This window comes from Anas platyrhynchos, chromosome 4 (genome assembly GCF_047663525.1).
Source record: "Anas platyrhynchos isolate ZD024472 breed Pekin duck chromosome 4, IASCAAS_PekinDuck_T2T, whole genome shotgun sequence".
NCBI lineage: Eukaryota > Metazoa > Chordata > Aves > Anseriformes > Anatidae > Anas > Anas platyrhynchos.
In genome coordinates, this window is record NC_092590.1 from 24,623,313 (window position 1) to 24,641,325 (window position 18,013).

General features: G+C 37.4%; 1 protein-coding gene across 27 annotated transcripts in view; it reads right to left on the bottom strand.

Annotated features, from left to right (window-relative positions):
* The window catches only part of TENM3 (teneurin transmembrane protein 3), a 1,327,252-nt gene that overhangs the window by 306,718 nt on the left and 1,002,521 nt on the right, over window positions 1-18,013 (bottom strand). For all 27 annotated transcript variants that reach the window (XM_072037263.1, XM_072037264.1, XM_072037262.1 and 24 more), the window contains one exon: window positions 11,451-11,753. In XM_072037263.1, the coding sequence (XP_071893364.1) occupies window positions 11,451-11,682 (232 nt within the window). In that variant the 5' untranslated portion in view covers window positions 11,683-11,753. The remainder of the gene's footprint in view (window positions 1-11,450; window positions 11,754-18,013) is intronic.

Below are 18,013 nucleotides of genomic sequence, written 5' to 3' on the forward strand. Positions count from 1 at the left end.
CAACAATTTGTAAGGACTTAAAAAGAACTTGGTGGCTGAAATGAACTCATTTCTGAGAAGAAAACACAGAAGAAAGAGTAAATAATTGTTTATAATGCTTTGTGGTTGTTTTTCCTTTCCAAGTATGAAGTGAAAAATGGAGAAAGAAATTAGACAGTGTTTTGAAGAAACTTATTTGGAAGACAACACTGGGATTTGAGGATGATCCAGAGTGATGTTAGGTTTTAAAAACTGACAATAATGCTGTTACTACCACTACCATTAGATATTGCCATCTCTCTTGGCTTGGAATACCAATTTACAGTTAGTGTAAGGAATGCTGACACCATCCACTTGTTCAGATGAACAAAATTAACATTACAACTAGAGAATATCTTCTACAGCAATCACTGCTAGAAGTGCAGCATTTGCCAACAGTAAGCATACAGACCCACCAACGACCCATGTACGATTGGTGTACCTCTTTACCTACATTAAGTAAATGCAAAGAAGTATACAATATACTTTTGATATACATAATTTTTAATTTATGTTATATATTTACAGGCATGTGTATATGTATGTACGTATATATATGATCATGTGTGTGTATGTACATATACACACACACAGTACTTTTATATATATATATAAATTTCTCTGCCAGGACCACACAGGTTGTATTTATCTAGAAACGTAAATAATTTCTTTAATCGAATACTGTGTATATAAACAAGTTCAATGTATGCAGAATTTACACATTATTTTAGGTCAGAATTTCACAGTTGCAATTAAGTGGCAATCTGTTGTACTTGTGCCATATTTGGTTCACTGGCCTACATTGGAGAAGTTATTCAAAGACTTCCACAATAACTTGAGCTTCAAGTTGGAAATGCTATCTGTGGAAAAGGATTTTTGAAGAGGACTCGTGAAGAAAATACAAAAAAAAGGTCACACGGCTTTTCAGTTGTCAGTGCTTGCTCTAAGTTGGATCTGCACTACCACACGGATATTCTCTTAAAATGACAAACCATGAAAATGGGACAAGAAACTAACAGAAGGTATGAACAAAAAATACCCAGCAGAGAATTTGTCAGCACTTCCAGACACCACCACTGACCTTAGCAATCCATTACCCGCTGTGAAAGCCTGCAAGTCAGGTTTCAGCAACAACTGAACAACAAACAGTTTTGGAAACAAGTGAAAGAAAACACCTCCGAACTAAAGAGCCTCCAGAGCATCTGCCTAGTTAACATAAACACATACACACACACACACCCCTCTTTCAAACCAAAGAAGTTGTAGTTTGAGTGCCTTTGCTGCCTTTGGTTTTGTCACAACAAGATAGAGCTAGTACCAAAAAGGAAGAAATCCCAAACCCATCCACATCCAGGCTCAACCTTGTCTCTTAGGTATGGTTCTGCTCTTGCTTAATGTTCTGATGAAGTTTCATTCCCCTTCTGCTGCTTCTGTGTCCTTCATTACTTGTTAGTCCTCATTCTGAGACTTCACAATATTCTTCCTTTGTCCCCTGCCTTCTTCTGCCTGTAACACTTTCACACCATCCAAAACCACCACCAAACACATTTTCCCTATAACAACTCTGTAGTAATGCATTATAGAAAAATATTAAATTTAGAAAAATAAATCGTGAAACAACTAAAGCAACACAGATGCAGAACAACATATGATCATGGTGCATGAGAGAACCAGCCTTCTCACTTTTGTCTCCCTTATATTTCTGCTTCCCTACTTATTTATTTATTTATTTTAACTAAAAGAAGACTGAACTAATTTATTTAGGGAGTAAATGAAGAAGAGTGTTTTTCTCATTTCTATTTCTTTGTCTGCAGACTAAAGCATACAAACAGTTCCTCTTAATACAATGCTTATAAGCAGCGCTGATGTCAAAAGCATTGATGTTGTTTTCTGCCATTTGGATATTGGGAATTACTTGTTTATTTTTGTACCATGCTCAGCTAATATGCACAATGGGCACATTTCTTCCATTTGGAACTCCATACCTGGAGCTCATTCTCAGGACTTCGGAATACTTTCTGTAGAGCAACAGCTCTACAACAGCTCTACAGAAGCTACACCATGTCTACACCATGTCTCTGAAACACTTCACTACTCCTGTAGGACCTAAAGATCCACACCACTGGTTCGACAGCAGCTTGCCTTCCCAACTCATCTACCTGACAGCTACAAGGAATAGCTCTGCTAACTGCAAGTTGGCTGGACTTCGCTAATTCCTAAAAAAAAATAAAATATAGCATTCAATGGTGTGCAAGTAGAAGATGGCAAAAAGAAGTTTCTTTGTACAGAATGATAGGCAGGAGACTGTTCTGTTCTCCAACAGTCACTGCTGGACCACTAAGACGATGTTTTCTTCATAGATGCACAAAGCAGAGCTGTACTGGCTTAGCAAGAATCCCAAGCAGTCCTATGGGATCTGAAACATTACTAAGTGTCAATTCTGATTGGATTCTCAATGAAAAAAATATGTAATTTTGTTGTAAATAAAATATGATTTTTTTCTTACCCGTTTACCAGGGGCAAAGAGAACATAACAGTCTTTCTAAGGCACTCCTTTCTAAGGAAAGATCTTGAGAAAAAGGACATAAAATTGGAAGCAAATGCATTTTAAGAAAACAAGTTTGCTGGAAATGAAAGGATGAAGATTTCAGAAAAGGAACTGGCAAAAGATAGAGGCCCTGCATGCTCTACAAAGCTCTGATAAGAAGAGTACAAATGCTGTCTTTAGGATTCTGAGTTAAGCAGGTAGAATACGGTTACAGAAAAGAGAGAATGAGAAATAGATGTGATACCATTCGTTCTGTCACACAAACGCCATGGTATATTTACTAAACAGGAGCTTTCAAAGCTGGACTTGCAGAGTTCTCCTTGCCAGGATGCAAGAAACTGCAGTAAAGACTGACGAGTAATAAGCTTTACCTGTGTTAACAAATCTTTTGATCTGCCTTTTATTTTTATTTTTTAATTATTTTCTTCTGATTTTTTTTGTTTTATGAGAATTATCTATGAAATTTAAACCATCCTAATCTACTGAGTCACATTTTTATCGTTTTAATTCCTGTGTTTTAATCCTAACTCATCACAACCTTGTTCCTCATAACTTCTTATCTTCTCAACCTTTCAGTTCCAGTTTTCCATCTTAACCACTTTTCCCTGCCATTATCTGATTTAGAGTGGAGCTGCAAGACGCATATGAAAGAACGCTGCTTCTCAGTATATCCAGTACACTACGTAACAACAAACAGCATTAATTTGTGTTATTCTGAGCAAACATTATCCACCCTGCTCTCCCATTCCTTATGGGTTTCCAAGAGCATGGGGGGACCAAAGCCACCATCACAGAGACTCACGAGCAGGTTTGCACGAGCTACACAGAGTTCTCTGAGCTGCATTTACTCTGCCACTTTTGGTAGAAGAGTTCTTAATGAAAAGACCCCAAAATTAAGCCACTTCTATAAAAATACCTACTCTTATTATTTAGAAGGAAATAAATGATACTTGATACTTAGACTAACCACATATTCATGCTGGCAATAAGCTACAGAATCACAAGAAACACGTCTTTAAACACTAGTCTGGGAATTTTTTCTTTAAGAAATAGAGCAGAACAGATCCAAGTTGAATTAAGTTCCTTCCTGACACTAGTTTTCCAAATCAGGGTTCAAACATGCAGACTCCTCTGCGTGCTACAGGGGACTCAATTTTATTCCCTGAGGGTGGCAGGGGATCCTCAGTACTAATCCACAGACGAGAACATAAGAAGCCCTTCTTAATCCAGTGTAAGGATAAAGGACTGTTCATCAAGCCCTTCCGAAGGTACTGCAGAATAAGATTAAAGTCAATTGAAGATAATTTCACAATTGCACAATTCAAAGCTTCAAGCTACAGCATCAGCAATCATGTTGCAGAAAACGAATTACTAATGCAAACATTACAGTTCCAAATGGTTGGATTTCATATAAAAAATGGTTTTCTGAATATAATTAAGTAACATAGAATCTAAATTAAAGGCAACTAGCATGGCTGTCCAGAACATGGGCAGCAAGGAAAAAAAAAAAAAGAGGATTTTGTGGATTTAAAAAAGAAATAAAACACCATGAGTAGCAAGGAATGCAAAGTCTTGATCATAACCAGGATGACAGTATAGACATTTTTAGGCCTCTGTCTTAAACTTTGGATCCTGGGACCAGTGCGAATCATCAACTTCTCAGCATCCATTTATTACAAAATACAAATAAAGCCTAAATTTGATAGATGTGAAGAAAATATGACCCAAGGGTGTGCAATGCAGAGATGATGGATATCCAGTCTACAGAGAGCCTAAAACCACAGACCTGACAGGTATGAACTGCCACATTAAGGTCAGTAGGATGCTAATGACATGACATATGGCTTGAAATGGGGAAAGAAGGTGAGGAGGAAGGAGGCAGCAAGGAGGGAAGCGTGCACAAAAGAGCTCAGGCTCACTGCTGTTCCTCCAGGTGTGGAGGAGAGAACCCTGCACCATTACGTCTGCCTTTTCAGGAGAAAAGGCGCTTCTGCCATCCCAAGTGAGTGGACAGACCCACAGAGGGACGTCTCACAGAATAGTAGAAAACTTGATTAGCTCAAGAGGCTCTGAACTAGTGTAAAGAAACGTATATATGTTATTCAGAGTAGCCTCATATGTTCCTATTTGCACAATTTCCTAAACAAGTACACCACATCCATGGGAATCTTAAGCACCGTAAGCAGAACAGGCCCTTGGACTATCACTGCAGGTAAGCACAAGGAACAACAGGAATAACAGACCCAAGGACTTCTGCAGAAAGCCTCTATTACTCCCTCTGTCAAGCACACTTCCCTTCACATAGCCACAACAGGGGCCACATCCTGCTTAATTTACATTTTCTAGCAGGGTGTCCATCATGCTGAAGAAAAAAAAGGGTTTATGGCTCAGACAAATTTGTGGCATGGCAAATCAAAACCGTACAAACATGGAACATGAGGGACATGTTCTGACGGCCCTTCCATTTCTTCTTCTGGCTTTAATACGCTAAGTAGCACTAAGTACTGGCGCTCAAGCCAGTAAGTTTTAACATTTTCGACTACTTTATGAAAGTATTGACGATACGAGAAATTATTCCTACTTTACATCTGTTTCACTTTCCATATAAATTTACTACTGATGGAACAAGTAGTCCCTCACAGGCTGGCCTACAGTCCTGAGCCTCAGCCCTAAATGCTAAATAAATCAGCAGATGGGACTCCTCAGCCTCTGCATCCCTTGCCCACCGGGTCTCTGACGGCACGCTTCTCCAGCTTTGATCTCTCCATCAATATTAACACCCTGAAGTCATCTTTCAAAGTCATGCATGTGATCCATTTATCCCCCCAGTCCTCTGGTCAGATTTTATTATGAACGGGAGCGACGTATACATCTCACTATATGAGCTGCAGAGAGCTGCAAGAGCAATTGCAGACCTTCTACTATACCTTCCTTTGCATGGCTGAAAGTCCTTGTGAAGGCCCCGCGTTCACCTTAAAAATCTGTAATCATTAAGATCAAGAACTTAATTCTCTTATTTTACAATAAGAGACTAGTCAAAGACAAGGTTTTTACTCTGTGGACCAAGGCCATGTAGAAATGCCTGATCAAGCAGTGTGCTGCCAATAACCAAGGTTGATTTTTCCCTGGAGAATCACAATTGCCCTTTGTCTCCAGATCCATAGCTCATCTGCGGACCATGACCCACAAGGGGCCAATTTCCACTAGATGAATACCTTAGAGAAAGCGTTTGTATCACTGAGCATGAGCTAAATATACTCCTAACCAAATGAAAGTGAAATGTTTTTCTTAGTACCACTCTGTAGCTAATAGAATAACTTTAAAAGTCAACAGATCCTTATCACCTGGAACCTGAAAACCAATTAACTTCTTATTGTTGCTTTAAGAAGTAACTAGTATAGCAATGTAAGATGATAACATTACTTAGCACTTACAGCGCTTTCCATCTTCAAAGAATTTTGCAAACATAAACTAATTAATCTTCCCAACACGCCTGCGAGGTGGTAAGTGTTATTCCTGTATTACAGAGAAGAAAAAAAAAAAAAAGCAGAAAACCTGTGGCAGGAGGTTACGTGCTTAGCTCAAGGCCACAAAATTACCCAGAACACAGTGGCACTATGCTTCTTACAAAAGGTAGCCATTCAAAACAGGCAGATACTGCAGGCGGCTGTGTTTTAGCATAACAAGAAAGTATCTGCCAGAAGCCCAGTAAGGACCCATTCTGCACTGCAGCTCTCCACATAAAACACATAAAACTGCACTGCCAAGGGCTGCCTCAGACTCCTGGAGACGGCATTTGCAATGTCACTGAATGGTGATTAATTTGTTCATCAGGAGATCACAAAGTCACTTGCGCATCATTTCATACCCTCCTGTAAACAATCTGCAGGGCAGGCTGATTCAGTTCTAGCAAGAAGCCCTTGCCTGCTCAATAGCCAAAATCAGCTCGTCAATAAGGCGCAGGTACTGGTAGGTCAGCAGTGTTCTCACCTGCCCTCCCAATGCCTCACACAGGCAAGTCTGAAGTACGTGAGCTTCAGGTTTAAAGCCACGACCATTTAGATCCCTTAATCCTAGAGTTGACATTTATAGTGACTAAAAAGATTAATTATTTTGCTATCCAAATAAGTCATTTTAAGTAGCTAATATTTAAAAGCAATAAACTTTGGAGTCCTATTACGTAAAGCTAGGAGTTGCAATTCATGCCTCATGTTTCTGAAGTCTTAAAACATGAATCCCTGACAGTGTTTAACATCTTAAATAATAAAATAAAATTGTCCTAGCATATATAGCACTACTGCAGGTCCTTCTTTTGCTTAATGGTAAGGTCTTTCGAGCACCAAAATCAAATCATCATGGGAGGGACATCTAAACAGTAGCTACAGTTCATCAGCGCAGTGTAATGTACTCTGCTTGGCTTTGTTTTTTGGCAGCCTCCTCTCAGTGATCCAGCATATTGTAAAGGAAAGAAATTCTTTTTCTTTGCTTCTTTGTTAAGTTCAGCCCCTCTTTTTGCAGCTCCATGGAGTTATTAGACTCCCAAGTATTTCAGAAGAGTGAAGACACAAAAAGATGCATATACCTTCTCCTACAAAACTGAAAGGGACAGCATGAAAAGAAATTCACATTGAGGCTTTGCTGACAACCAATTGTGCTGAATGATAAACACAGTGAACTCATTCTCGCTGCCAGGTATAAAGACCAACTAACTACCTCCAGGCTAAACTACAGATAACATCAAGCTTTCAAAAAGTAAAAATTTAACAAAACCTGCACCACCTCATCGCCTCTTCTATTAGCAAAAGGTGTCCTGCAGCTCAGCACTTCACTTCATGCAGTTCACAAACAGTGCTGTAACTATTTTGTATGAAAATATGAGCACGCACAAAGCTACAGTGTATCCTGCCACCTGTGCTCATGGTTAGCCTCCCATTCCCACACAAAATCTCACTGACTTGATACATGGATTACATTGTAAGATCATTGTACTGTCTTGCAACAACAAAAATCTTTGAAATACAATGATGGTTACTTAACAAGTACTGCATATTGCTCTCCCTTTCAAAATGTATCTGTATAAATAAAGACAAGTTTTTGCATGCCAGTATTTTTCTTGCTAACACAATGCATCCACATAAAAAGCTTTTCAGTTCCTGTGAGTCCTGCTGGTTTGATTCACGACCAGCTTCAAATTGTTTGCAAATTATTATATTAATAATTCCAATTATTTTTTCCAAATGCAATTTAAAAAAATACGATTTACTATCTGTAGTTCTACAATCCTTCCCTCCTAATCCATAGTCATGCAACACTTTCAGATATTTTTGCCTAGCACTCTCCTATGTACATTTTTATCACTTCACACAGCAATTTCATTTTGTAAACACAGGGATGTCTCTCTGAGCAGAGAAATTTAACTTCATACATTCAGCTTTAATCCTGAATTCAGTAAGATACTTGGGCATATTCCAAAGCATAAGCATTTAGGCTGCTGAATTCAATTAGAGAAGTTGTATATTTAAATTAGACTGCTCATTATAGTTGGATACTTGGAAGCATAAGTAAATAGGTATCGTCTTCCTCTCTAACACAAACAGCAAGCAATCATATCATCACACTTTGGAAAGTAAACAGTCTCTCATGGTGCTATATCCACTGTCAAGGATGAGATTAGGTATCTTCTCAAACATGCAATGTAAAATCGAGTATCTAGCTGAAAAATACTTTTCATTAAAAAACTCAAGGTCTTTATTTACACGTCTGGGTACAAAGTTTAATTACTCACACATTTACCAGTTTTTTTCATCTTATGTGGGGATTAACAACAAAGTGAAAACAAATAAATCAGAAGTTCTAAAAACAATAGGCTAAATAATCCTTTCCTGAAGAGTTTAAAAAGAAAACCAGTCTTGCGACACACACAGGAGCTTGAGAAAAAGGTAGAGGAGACCACAGCAGGTCTTCTCTCTCCCTGAAGTTAACTCCAAGTATGTTGTGTAGATCAAGGCTCTTTCAAAAAGATGGATCTTCCAATCTTGTCAATTGGGTTTCAAAAATAAAAAGATAATCATAGTTGAATAATAATTTCATGTTGTTTTTTTTTTTTTTTTTCATGTAATTTTAATATTTATTTTACATGCTGTTTTTAGAAATAAAAGGAAAAATCTACTTTTAGGCTGTTACCTCAATTTATGCAATTAATCTCAAGCAAGAGAGATTCAGTGGACAAGGAAAGATTCTGTGAGAGGAGCTGCTGATGACTGGGGAACTTCCCCTCCGTAAGAAAAGATTTCCCGGGATAACGCTACCACTAAATGGGGCACACCTATTTCCTACAGCAGTATCCCCTTTAGAATTATACCATGGATTTTGGAAGTAGGAATACCAAAGACGTGCAGTGAGACAAATCAGGAAGAAGAGGTGGTAGATTTCTGATACATTAACAAAAAGCTTTGAAGGGCTTTACCCCACAATAGCTGCTGAAATAACTCACTGGCATTTTTAAATAGTGTCTGATTTGAGAGACTCAAGAAATTCATGTAACTATTCTAGTAGCTTTCCACTGGACACTGGAAATTTAATAAGATTGTGCACAATCTGGAAAAAAGAAATGAAGCAGTGGTCATGAATTTTTTTTTTAAATTATTTCCCAATTAAAGGCATTTATCAACACTTGATTTTTTTTTTTTTTTTTTGTTTTTAACTTATAGATTTATTTCCTGTTGGATTAGCAGACTATAATGCAGACTCTCAAAGCAGCTACATATCTGCGCTCTATTTCTAGACAGAAGCAAAAAAATAAAGGGAAGCATGTTTTATATATTATTTAAAAACCTTTAAAATGACCTTGAACACCTTTTCCACCAAATGCTTCCAATGCCAGAAGCAGTAAATTCTCTCAGTCAAAGATGAATCAAAGGAACACTGTACCTAAGACTGCAAAACAAGCCCTTTCTAAACTGACCCTATCAAACCTGCAAGTAGTCCCTGAAGGTGCTAAAACAGCAAACATCAGAGGAAGCCAATAAGCCATACAAGAAAAATTGAAAGGACAATGAGAAAAATCAAATGGAGACAGATGACAGTACCGAGACCACTGAAAGATGAAGATGACACTACACATCCCAGACCTACAGATGTGTCACTTATTGCATATTGGGCAATAAGTATTATGTACTTTTCTGAAGAAAATGGAGAGGAAAAATAACCACAAGCCCCTGTGCTTCATCATATGCGGGATGCCAGATTACTTAATTTCTTCCATTTCGTTATTTCTGTTTAAAGAGAACAGCACTCTATTCAGGGAACAGTTTGTGAATTCGTAGTTAGGGAACATTAAATAAACAGTGTCTATTTTGATATAATTTTGTCACTATTACTCTGAAAGCGTCTATAGTATGGGCCTTAGAAAACTTCATTCCTCTTGATTTTTCCTTAGTAAAGTAACAGGATCAAGGTGACTAATGACTTAAACTTGAAAGTAGTGATGACCTGAAGTTTCAACACATCACAGAAACCAAAAATACACAGCAGAAAGCAGACAGGCTACAGTAGCAGCAATCCTCAGTTACATGAGCCTAAGAGAAATATTTTTATTTCCTTTGCAAACATTTGTAGGGAAAAAAGTCAACACCATCTGCACAGCTCTAATTCTAATGTAAAGTTATTCTACTTGGAACAAAGAAAAACCACCAATAGGAAAATATTTTTAAACATTCCTAAAATTAAAACTAAAGTCTTTCTCACCAGGAGAAAGCTTTCTTTATCTACCCCTAACTCTATTTTTGTTTCCACAAAAAAAGAGAGTGTAGCTTTACACAGAAAACTGAGGTTTCATTTCAAACAGCTCCTGGCCTATCTTTATTCTTTTAGATGGCTGGGATGCAGTACTCCACACATTCCAGTGTGTTTTTGTTTTTGTTTTTTTTCCCCCCCTCCTTATATTAAGTATTTTTGTTTTGGAAGTGTAGAAATGCAAATTAAAGAGATTACAATTGCATCTGAAAGTGATGCATGAGTGCTTGACCCTAACTGGAGATAAGTGCAACCTCATAGAATCAGAAGGGACCTCTTGAGACCATCTAGTTCAAACCCTCTGCTCAGGTACTGTCAACTACAGCAAACTGCTCGGGGCCATATCTAGTTGGGTTTTGGATATCTCCAAGGGTATTTAATTCTCTCATCTCTCTACTGTCCTGGACTCAAACATTTAATGGTGAAAGACACCAACCAGTTAGCATCTGGTTTAGATACCATGAACATCCACTAAAAACAAGCAAACAAACAAAAGAACACCACACAAAGAAACAAAAAACCCCACACAAATAAACCAAACACCTTCTAACTAATTCACCTGACTAATTTACTTGTTCTACAATGCTCCATTACTGAGTTATTATATTATTTGTTTACTCATCCACACACACTGTATTTTTCAGCAATCCTGTTCATAGTGCCTTGTGTTCTTGGAACAGCTCTATTCATTTATTTGATTAATTTTGAAGTTATTTACAGTTTAGGGATATTGGAGTGGCAATCTTTTGGACAATCCATTAATCAGATTAATTTATGCTGGGGGTCTAGTTTTTAAACTGTAAGGCCTGAGTACTTCACACTTGAAATCGCCATGCTGTCACTGAGCCATTGACCAACGCGGACTGTTTACGTAACTTTCCTGTGCATCATATATTATGTATATCAAAGACGGTGCGTAATGCTTTCCCATCTTTGTAAAATATTTAGGGGGATACAAATGAAGTGCAGTGTGTCTGTAGAGTATTACTAAAACTGTTAAAACGGGTATAACAACATACTCTTCCCACAGCAGGAATGCTGTGTTACTAATGAATTATATACTCTGTTCAGAGAAAAACGTCTTGCCTACCTTGTCTGGAATACTCATCTGCTTCTCTGTGGACCATGTCTTTTACCCGGTTTCCGTACAGCAACCTAGAGGAATCATGATCAAAAGCTTTCAGGGTTTCACTGGAGCTGTACGACTTCTGCGTAGGCACTCTGCACTCCTCATTTTCTGTGGAAGAATTTGTGTAGCGCCGCTCCTTGTCCCGCCTGCTCTTCGTCAGGGAGCAATAAGGCCTACGTTCTTTCACATCCATACTTCATTCCTTCCGTGCGCTCATCGGCCCAACTTGCTAGGAATTCTTCTCTACATTCAGCTCACATCCACCTAAAATAAATTCAGAAAGACAGACTACGTGTTACAATGTTCTCTAACTGCTCTGGTTGCTGCCTAGCTACCTGATACAGAAAGCAAAGCCTGATTGACCACAGGCGAAACGTGGTCCTGTCATGTCTGCAAGACTTCTAACAGTTTCACATATGAGCTATCCTGACAAAAAACTCGCCAAGAAATTCCTGTTAAAAGCAATGCAAGTCATGGCGTACTCCTATTTTTATAGGAAAGATGAGAAGACCAAAATCAGACCGAAAACTCAGAGGAGGGGGGGAACTCAGCTTTCCCACTTAAAGAACATGTTACGTGCTTGAAGTCTTTATACCTGCAAATATGTCGGTTTCACTTTTTCAGAGAAAGGTGCATGCTCTAATGGGAAAGATATATGTGCTTTTTTCTCCTGCTTGTCAGAAACTTCTGGTTTTACCGTCTGGTTCTGATATACAGACTTCTACAATTTTTCTTGTCAATTCTATTCTTTTGGAACTGTTCTCATCAAAAACATGCACACAATTTCTGAGCATGGTACAAAACATTGCAGTGATATGCAGGAAGGCTTCTCTCAGGTAGCATGTTCTATATAACTTCTGCTGGAAAGCAAGTACATATTTGATTTGAAAATGACAGTCACGAGCAATGTTTCCTTCCATCATGTTTTTGAGGAACATTACAGTAAGAATCCTATTGCTATTTATTTTTCTTTAATGTTTCATTCCAATTAGTTTTCAAAACAAGACTTCTCAGTTTCATCTCACGGGTCCTGCACGCTTCACAGGAACATGTACAGTTCTGACAGAGTAAGAAACAGTTTGGAAATTTTGCTGTTGTTTTTAAAGAGAAGAGCTAAATTAAAATCAAGAATATAATTCATATATTTGAACAGCTGACAAAATGTCTAAAGGAAGAACAGTTCAGATGACTTTATATTTCTTGACTTTATATGACTTTGATATTTCTTGTTCAACACATCATACATTAGGGCTCTCTGTTTTGGCTCAAGAACTCTCTCCCTGGTGCTCCCCTCGATTTAACATACTTAAATACCACAAATTATTATTTTGCAAAGTTTTATCAGTCAAGTGATGTAGAATTAAAATGACAGTTTGCAGCACATATCACAAAGCAATACCCAACTCCATTGGCACCTTGTTCAGCAAAAACAAGGTTGCTTTAGAGCTCTTCACCCGCTTCACTTTAAACATTTAATATCCAACTAATTAGTTGTCATTCCTGAAATGATTTTGAGAGAGTATTTAATTTAACACTGAACTGTAATTCAAGTTACTGAATGGCAGGTCTTTTATCATCCTATCTGTTTTGAAATTCTCTGGAAAGCTCTCACGTTTCTTGACCTGTCTGAATCTCAAGTTAGACTAAAAGACAAAGCTATGAAGCCTCCCATTTGAGCAAATTCTCTTTGATATTTATTACGTTTACAAATGTTCTTCAAGCGGTAAAAGAATCCAAAATATCGGTATGTTGGCAGGAAAACCGAAGTAGTGTAATACTTTACTTAAGCTATGATTACTTGGATACCTGCATGTCTGTGTAGCCTACCTATTTACTGTATATGGAACACCCAGATTTTAAAATACTTCACTGACTCATAAATGCAAGTTCTGTTCATGTAAAAACAATTTTCTAAGAATTTTGTGAGCTTTTGGTTTATTAGCGTTAAGCTGAACTGTGATTTTAAAAATCACAGGTATTCTTCAGTGTAAAGATTTCAGGTGGAAGCTTATCTCCCCTCTCATCTACATGTTTCAAGACTATAACGGCACAGTAATTCCTAATGTGTCTAAATTGGTCCATGGGAAAAATGTCGTGCACAATGCTTCATCAAAGATTAAGTAATTGTGATTTTTTTCAAGTTTCCAGGCTTATGTAGTTCACATTAAAAAAAAAAAAAGCATCAAACAAACAAAAAAACACCACTCTTTACACAATTCTTTGTTACTATACCAAGCTAAAATCCTCAAAGATTTAATCTATGCTGTAGCATGAGGAACTACTGATCTGCTTCCCACAGAAGTCAATGAATTCAATAAAACATCAAAAGGCAGTTTTCTGGGTTATCTATTGCCTCTCCAGGCAAAGAACGAAAAGGTTAAAAAAAACACAAGCTGTTTAATGGCACCAGATTATTGAGACACTTTGTGAGCATTGTGCCACAATGAACAACGAAGGGTAGTGGATTTCTTGCGGGCATTTTGAAAAACAAAACAAAAAACAAAACGGTCAGATTTAAGAGCCTGATCTTCTTGAACCTGACAATATACAAAACACCTGTTTACCTTTGGTAACTTTTAACTTCTGAGAAACTATTAGTATCTCTCAGCAAGCTTTAGGAAATATTTAACATCCTTAGGCTCATGCCTTCCGGTTTTTCTCATCAGTGAATTAACGTACACATTGGAGATAAGGAGACAGAATAAAAGCTACTTTAAAGTTAAGTCTACAAATAAATGTCCTGTACCACAATCAAGACACAGAAAGAGAGAACACAAACGTATTTGCTGAATACAGAACCATATTGGCATTAACAATTACTTATTAGTCTAGTTATGACAAGTCAAACAAGGGAAGATTTGCAGATAGCTTCACAAGATCTGAACCTTAAGTCTTGAACAAAACATCCCACTGCAGTACTAAATACTGCAACAGTCTCAAGACTGTGTGGGACTTATTTCTCCCTCCATGAATCCCCTTCCAAGCCCCCAGTTTTCAACACACACCCCTTCCTCCCCCCACAAATTTGACCAACATATTAAATTAATGTTAAAAAGATTTCACACAAAAAAAAATCCTGTCAGTAGTGGCATCTGCTTAGCAGCTTTCTTATAAAGATCACTATAGTTGAAAAAAACAAACAAACAAACAAAAAACACACACACACACAAAAAAAAAACAAACAACCAAAAAAACCCAACTTACTCAAATCTTTAGATTTAACTGAAACTACTGGTAGGCAAATTTCAACACATTTCATTTTTTCTTCTCCTCTGTTTTCTGTATCATAAAAGCTGCATCCCAGTGAGAGTTACCCTAATGTACTGTCTAGCTTTCTTTCACTATGCCTTAGAAGAAGCTCAGACGAAATATTGGTAATGAGTACAATACAAACACAAGGGAACGCAGCAACTAATTTGATGCATGAATAGTTTTTTTGACAAATCAGATTAAAATTTTAAACCAAATAAAATTAAATTTATTTTGTGACATGTTACAAAAACACTTGCCTTCATCTGCAAGTAATCTTTGCCCATATGTCAATATTTATGGTCCACCAAATAGCTTTGCTCAAATTAAATGAAAGACAGAATTTTCATAGAGCAATATTTACAAAGCTATTGAACCACTAACTCACCCACTCACAAGAGGATGTCAAAACAGCCATGCTAAATGCTGTTACACATTGCATTACAATGCTAACTTGAAATGGTCTGCATATACTGAAGACAATTGAAAGTTAACTGACTGATGTATGCCACTCTTCCAAGTGTTTTTGCCCGATGCTTTTCTATGTATGAAGAACTGAGGGTGCTCAGATGTGTCACTGACTATTGGGATCTCCTGTGACCTTTTTGGTGATCTGACCAGTGTTACAGGCTGCTGTTTGGATTAAACAGGAGAGAGGATGTTAATCAGCAGACTGAGATGTCAGCTCCTATATATTCATGTCCATTCCATTTGTGTACATAGCTTAGCTGATTGCAGCCCCAATCAGACCAAACATTCCTACTGTCATTCCAAATTTTAAAAACCATTCAAAACCATAAACAGCAGATGCCTGCTTTTTAATTAATACTTACTTATTTCTTCTAAAATTAATTTAGAAGGGAAGCAGGAAAATCAAAGCAGCATCTCCGGTACATGACTAGGTCATTGGGACCACAGAACTCATTCCCTTGTGGGCAAATACTTGCACACAATATTTAATTACAAAGTCAGATAAGGAATGTACAAATAGTGATTAAAACAATCAACTTGTTGTAAGATCACAGTTCTTTTATTCGAAGTGTTGTAGACAGCCTGAGCATGCAAACCAAACCAGAGCAGGAGGCTCTCTCATGCACAACTCTTGAAGCTACAGTGGGGCTCCGATGACTGAACAGAAGTCTCAGGCACAGCCAAAGCTGGCTGATGCAAAAGTAGTAGTTTTACATTTTACTTAAAAATCTCCAAGACAGCATTTCGGTTACTCTTAATACAGTCACTGTAGTGAAAACAAACAATTGCTTAACTTCTCACAACCAAACAACAATACCTTACCAATGAAGCCCTTTGCTGCAATATAGGAAAAGTACAGCAGACATAAAAAGTAGTATATATTTTAATTGCCAAGATGTAAATGAGGATTTAGGGTCATACTACAGAGTGTTATCTAAAACATCCAGCTACAACTTTAGCATGCCTGCAGGCCTTTTAAACTTTTATGGTAAATTACTGCATTTAATTCAATCTGAGTTCCCCAAAAGGGTTATTACAGTTCGGCAAGAGGATGGCAATTCTCCCAATGCACACAGTGCTCCCTACCCATCTCTCAGGATCTTCTTCCAGAATAGAAGCTGGTTAAAACAGTAATGTAACTGATGAAGAAGCCTAAACATACCTCAATATTTTATATGTCCTTTAATATCCAAAAGCTATGCAGACACAAAATAATAAAAAGGTATGAAAAAGATGCTTGTTAACAAAACAAGTAGTATTTGTATGGAAAAGACTATACTACTGCTTGTGTTGATTTATGGATCTGCTACAGCATATATTATATTCCCTTTCAATGTGCATAGCCATTTTAGACAGCTCAAAACATAAAAAGCAAAAATAGAATTGGTTCTGAGAATAACTAAAGTATTATTTTAACATATACAGTGCTGGAATAGAAAAGGTTTTAAAAATGAGAGGGTAAAATGTGTAGATTTCTTTGTTACAGAAGCACAGTAATGAGCATGAGATATGGTTATAAGCCCAGTGTATGAACTCGGTCTCACAGGCAGAAAGCAGCACTAACAAAAGGCACCCACCGCTGAGAGCAGAACTCTCCCTTCCATCCCCAAGGCAGGAGAACCGAGTTGTAGAAGAAACTTACACTTTTAACACAATCTTCCCTCCAAAGACCTAAATCTCACAATTTAAGCATTTCTAACACCAGCTTTCATGGTTGCATTCAAAAGCCTGCATTATTACTGGATTACTATTATTTTTATTACTTATTACTATTCTTATGAATTAGGTGACATTGATCCTTCCGCATCGATCCCTTCATACAAGCATAGGCTGGACTGTGCTTGCTTTGGTCAGGAACAGGCTTTTTGTGATGCACCACTACATCAGCACGGGCAGGGAAAGCATAGCAGGGCTGCATTGGGAAGGAGCAGGCTCACATTTCTGTTTGAAATAAGAGAAGAGGATTGTACAGGTTGGGAGTCAAGCTGGCTCCTATTGTCAGCAATGAAAACAAGTGCTACAAATAATGTCTAAGTAGGTCTACTGAATTATTTTAATTGGAATTTCCTTTTAATTGTACTTGTTTGTTAATGTAAATATTACATTAATTACAATTTGCACTGGTTATAATACTCGCATGCCTTTTAATAGCAAAAGAACAAAGCCAATTTGGCTGCAGTAACAAGAAGATTAAAAAGACTAAGTGTAATATGCAACAATCAAGCAGAAATTAAGAAAGTTTCTTGTCCACAAAAGATACTCACAATTCACACAACTAATCACCCATAAAACCTATTACAAACAAATACTAAGAAAAACTCAAAAGGCATAAAAGAGTGATGAAATTTCCACTTCAATGGCTGATAAAGTGAGATATGTCAGAAATCAACTGAGCTGGAAAAATGACACTTTGAAGAGGTGCTTAGGATGATCTGTAGCCATGGTGTGCCATTAGTCAAACTGATGACTCTTAATACATGGATATTTCAGGTCATCATATCTAGAAACTCACTTCTTAATATTAAAAGTCTGTCTTCCAGCCCAGAAAAGCGTCCAAAGTCAGCATTCTTAAGGGGGAGTGGGAAACAGATGGCCTGCCAGACAGGCAGTTCACAAACTAAAATTTGAAAAAGCCTCCTTGAGCCACTGCCTAACCCTACTTTTTAGGATTAGATTAAAAATAGAAAGGGGAAGGAAAAAAAGAAAAAAAAGAAAGAGAAAAAAGGAAGAAAAAAGAACACCAATAAAAAATAGTGCATATTCTTAAAGCATTTTTCTGCATTAGTCAGGAGAGCAGAGCATTC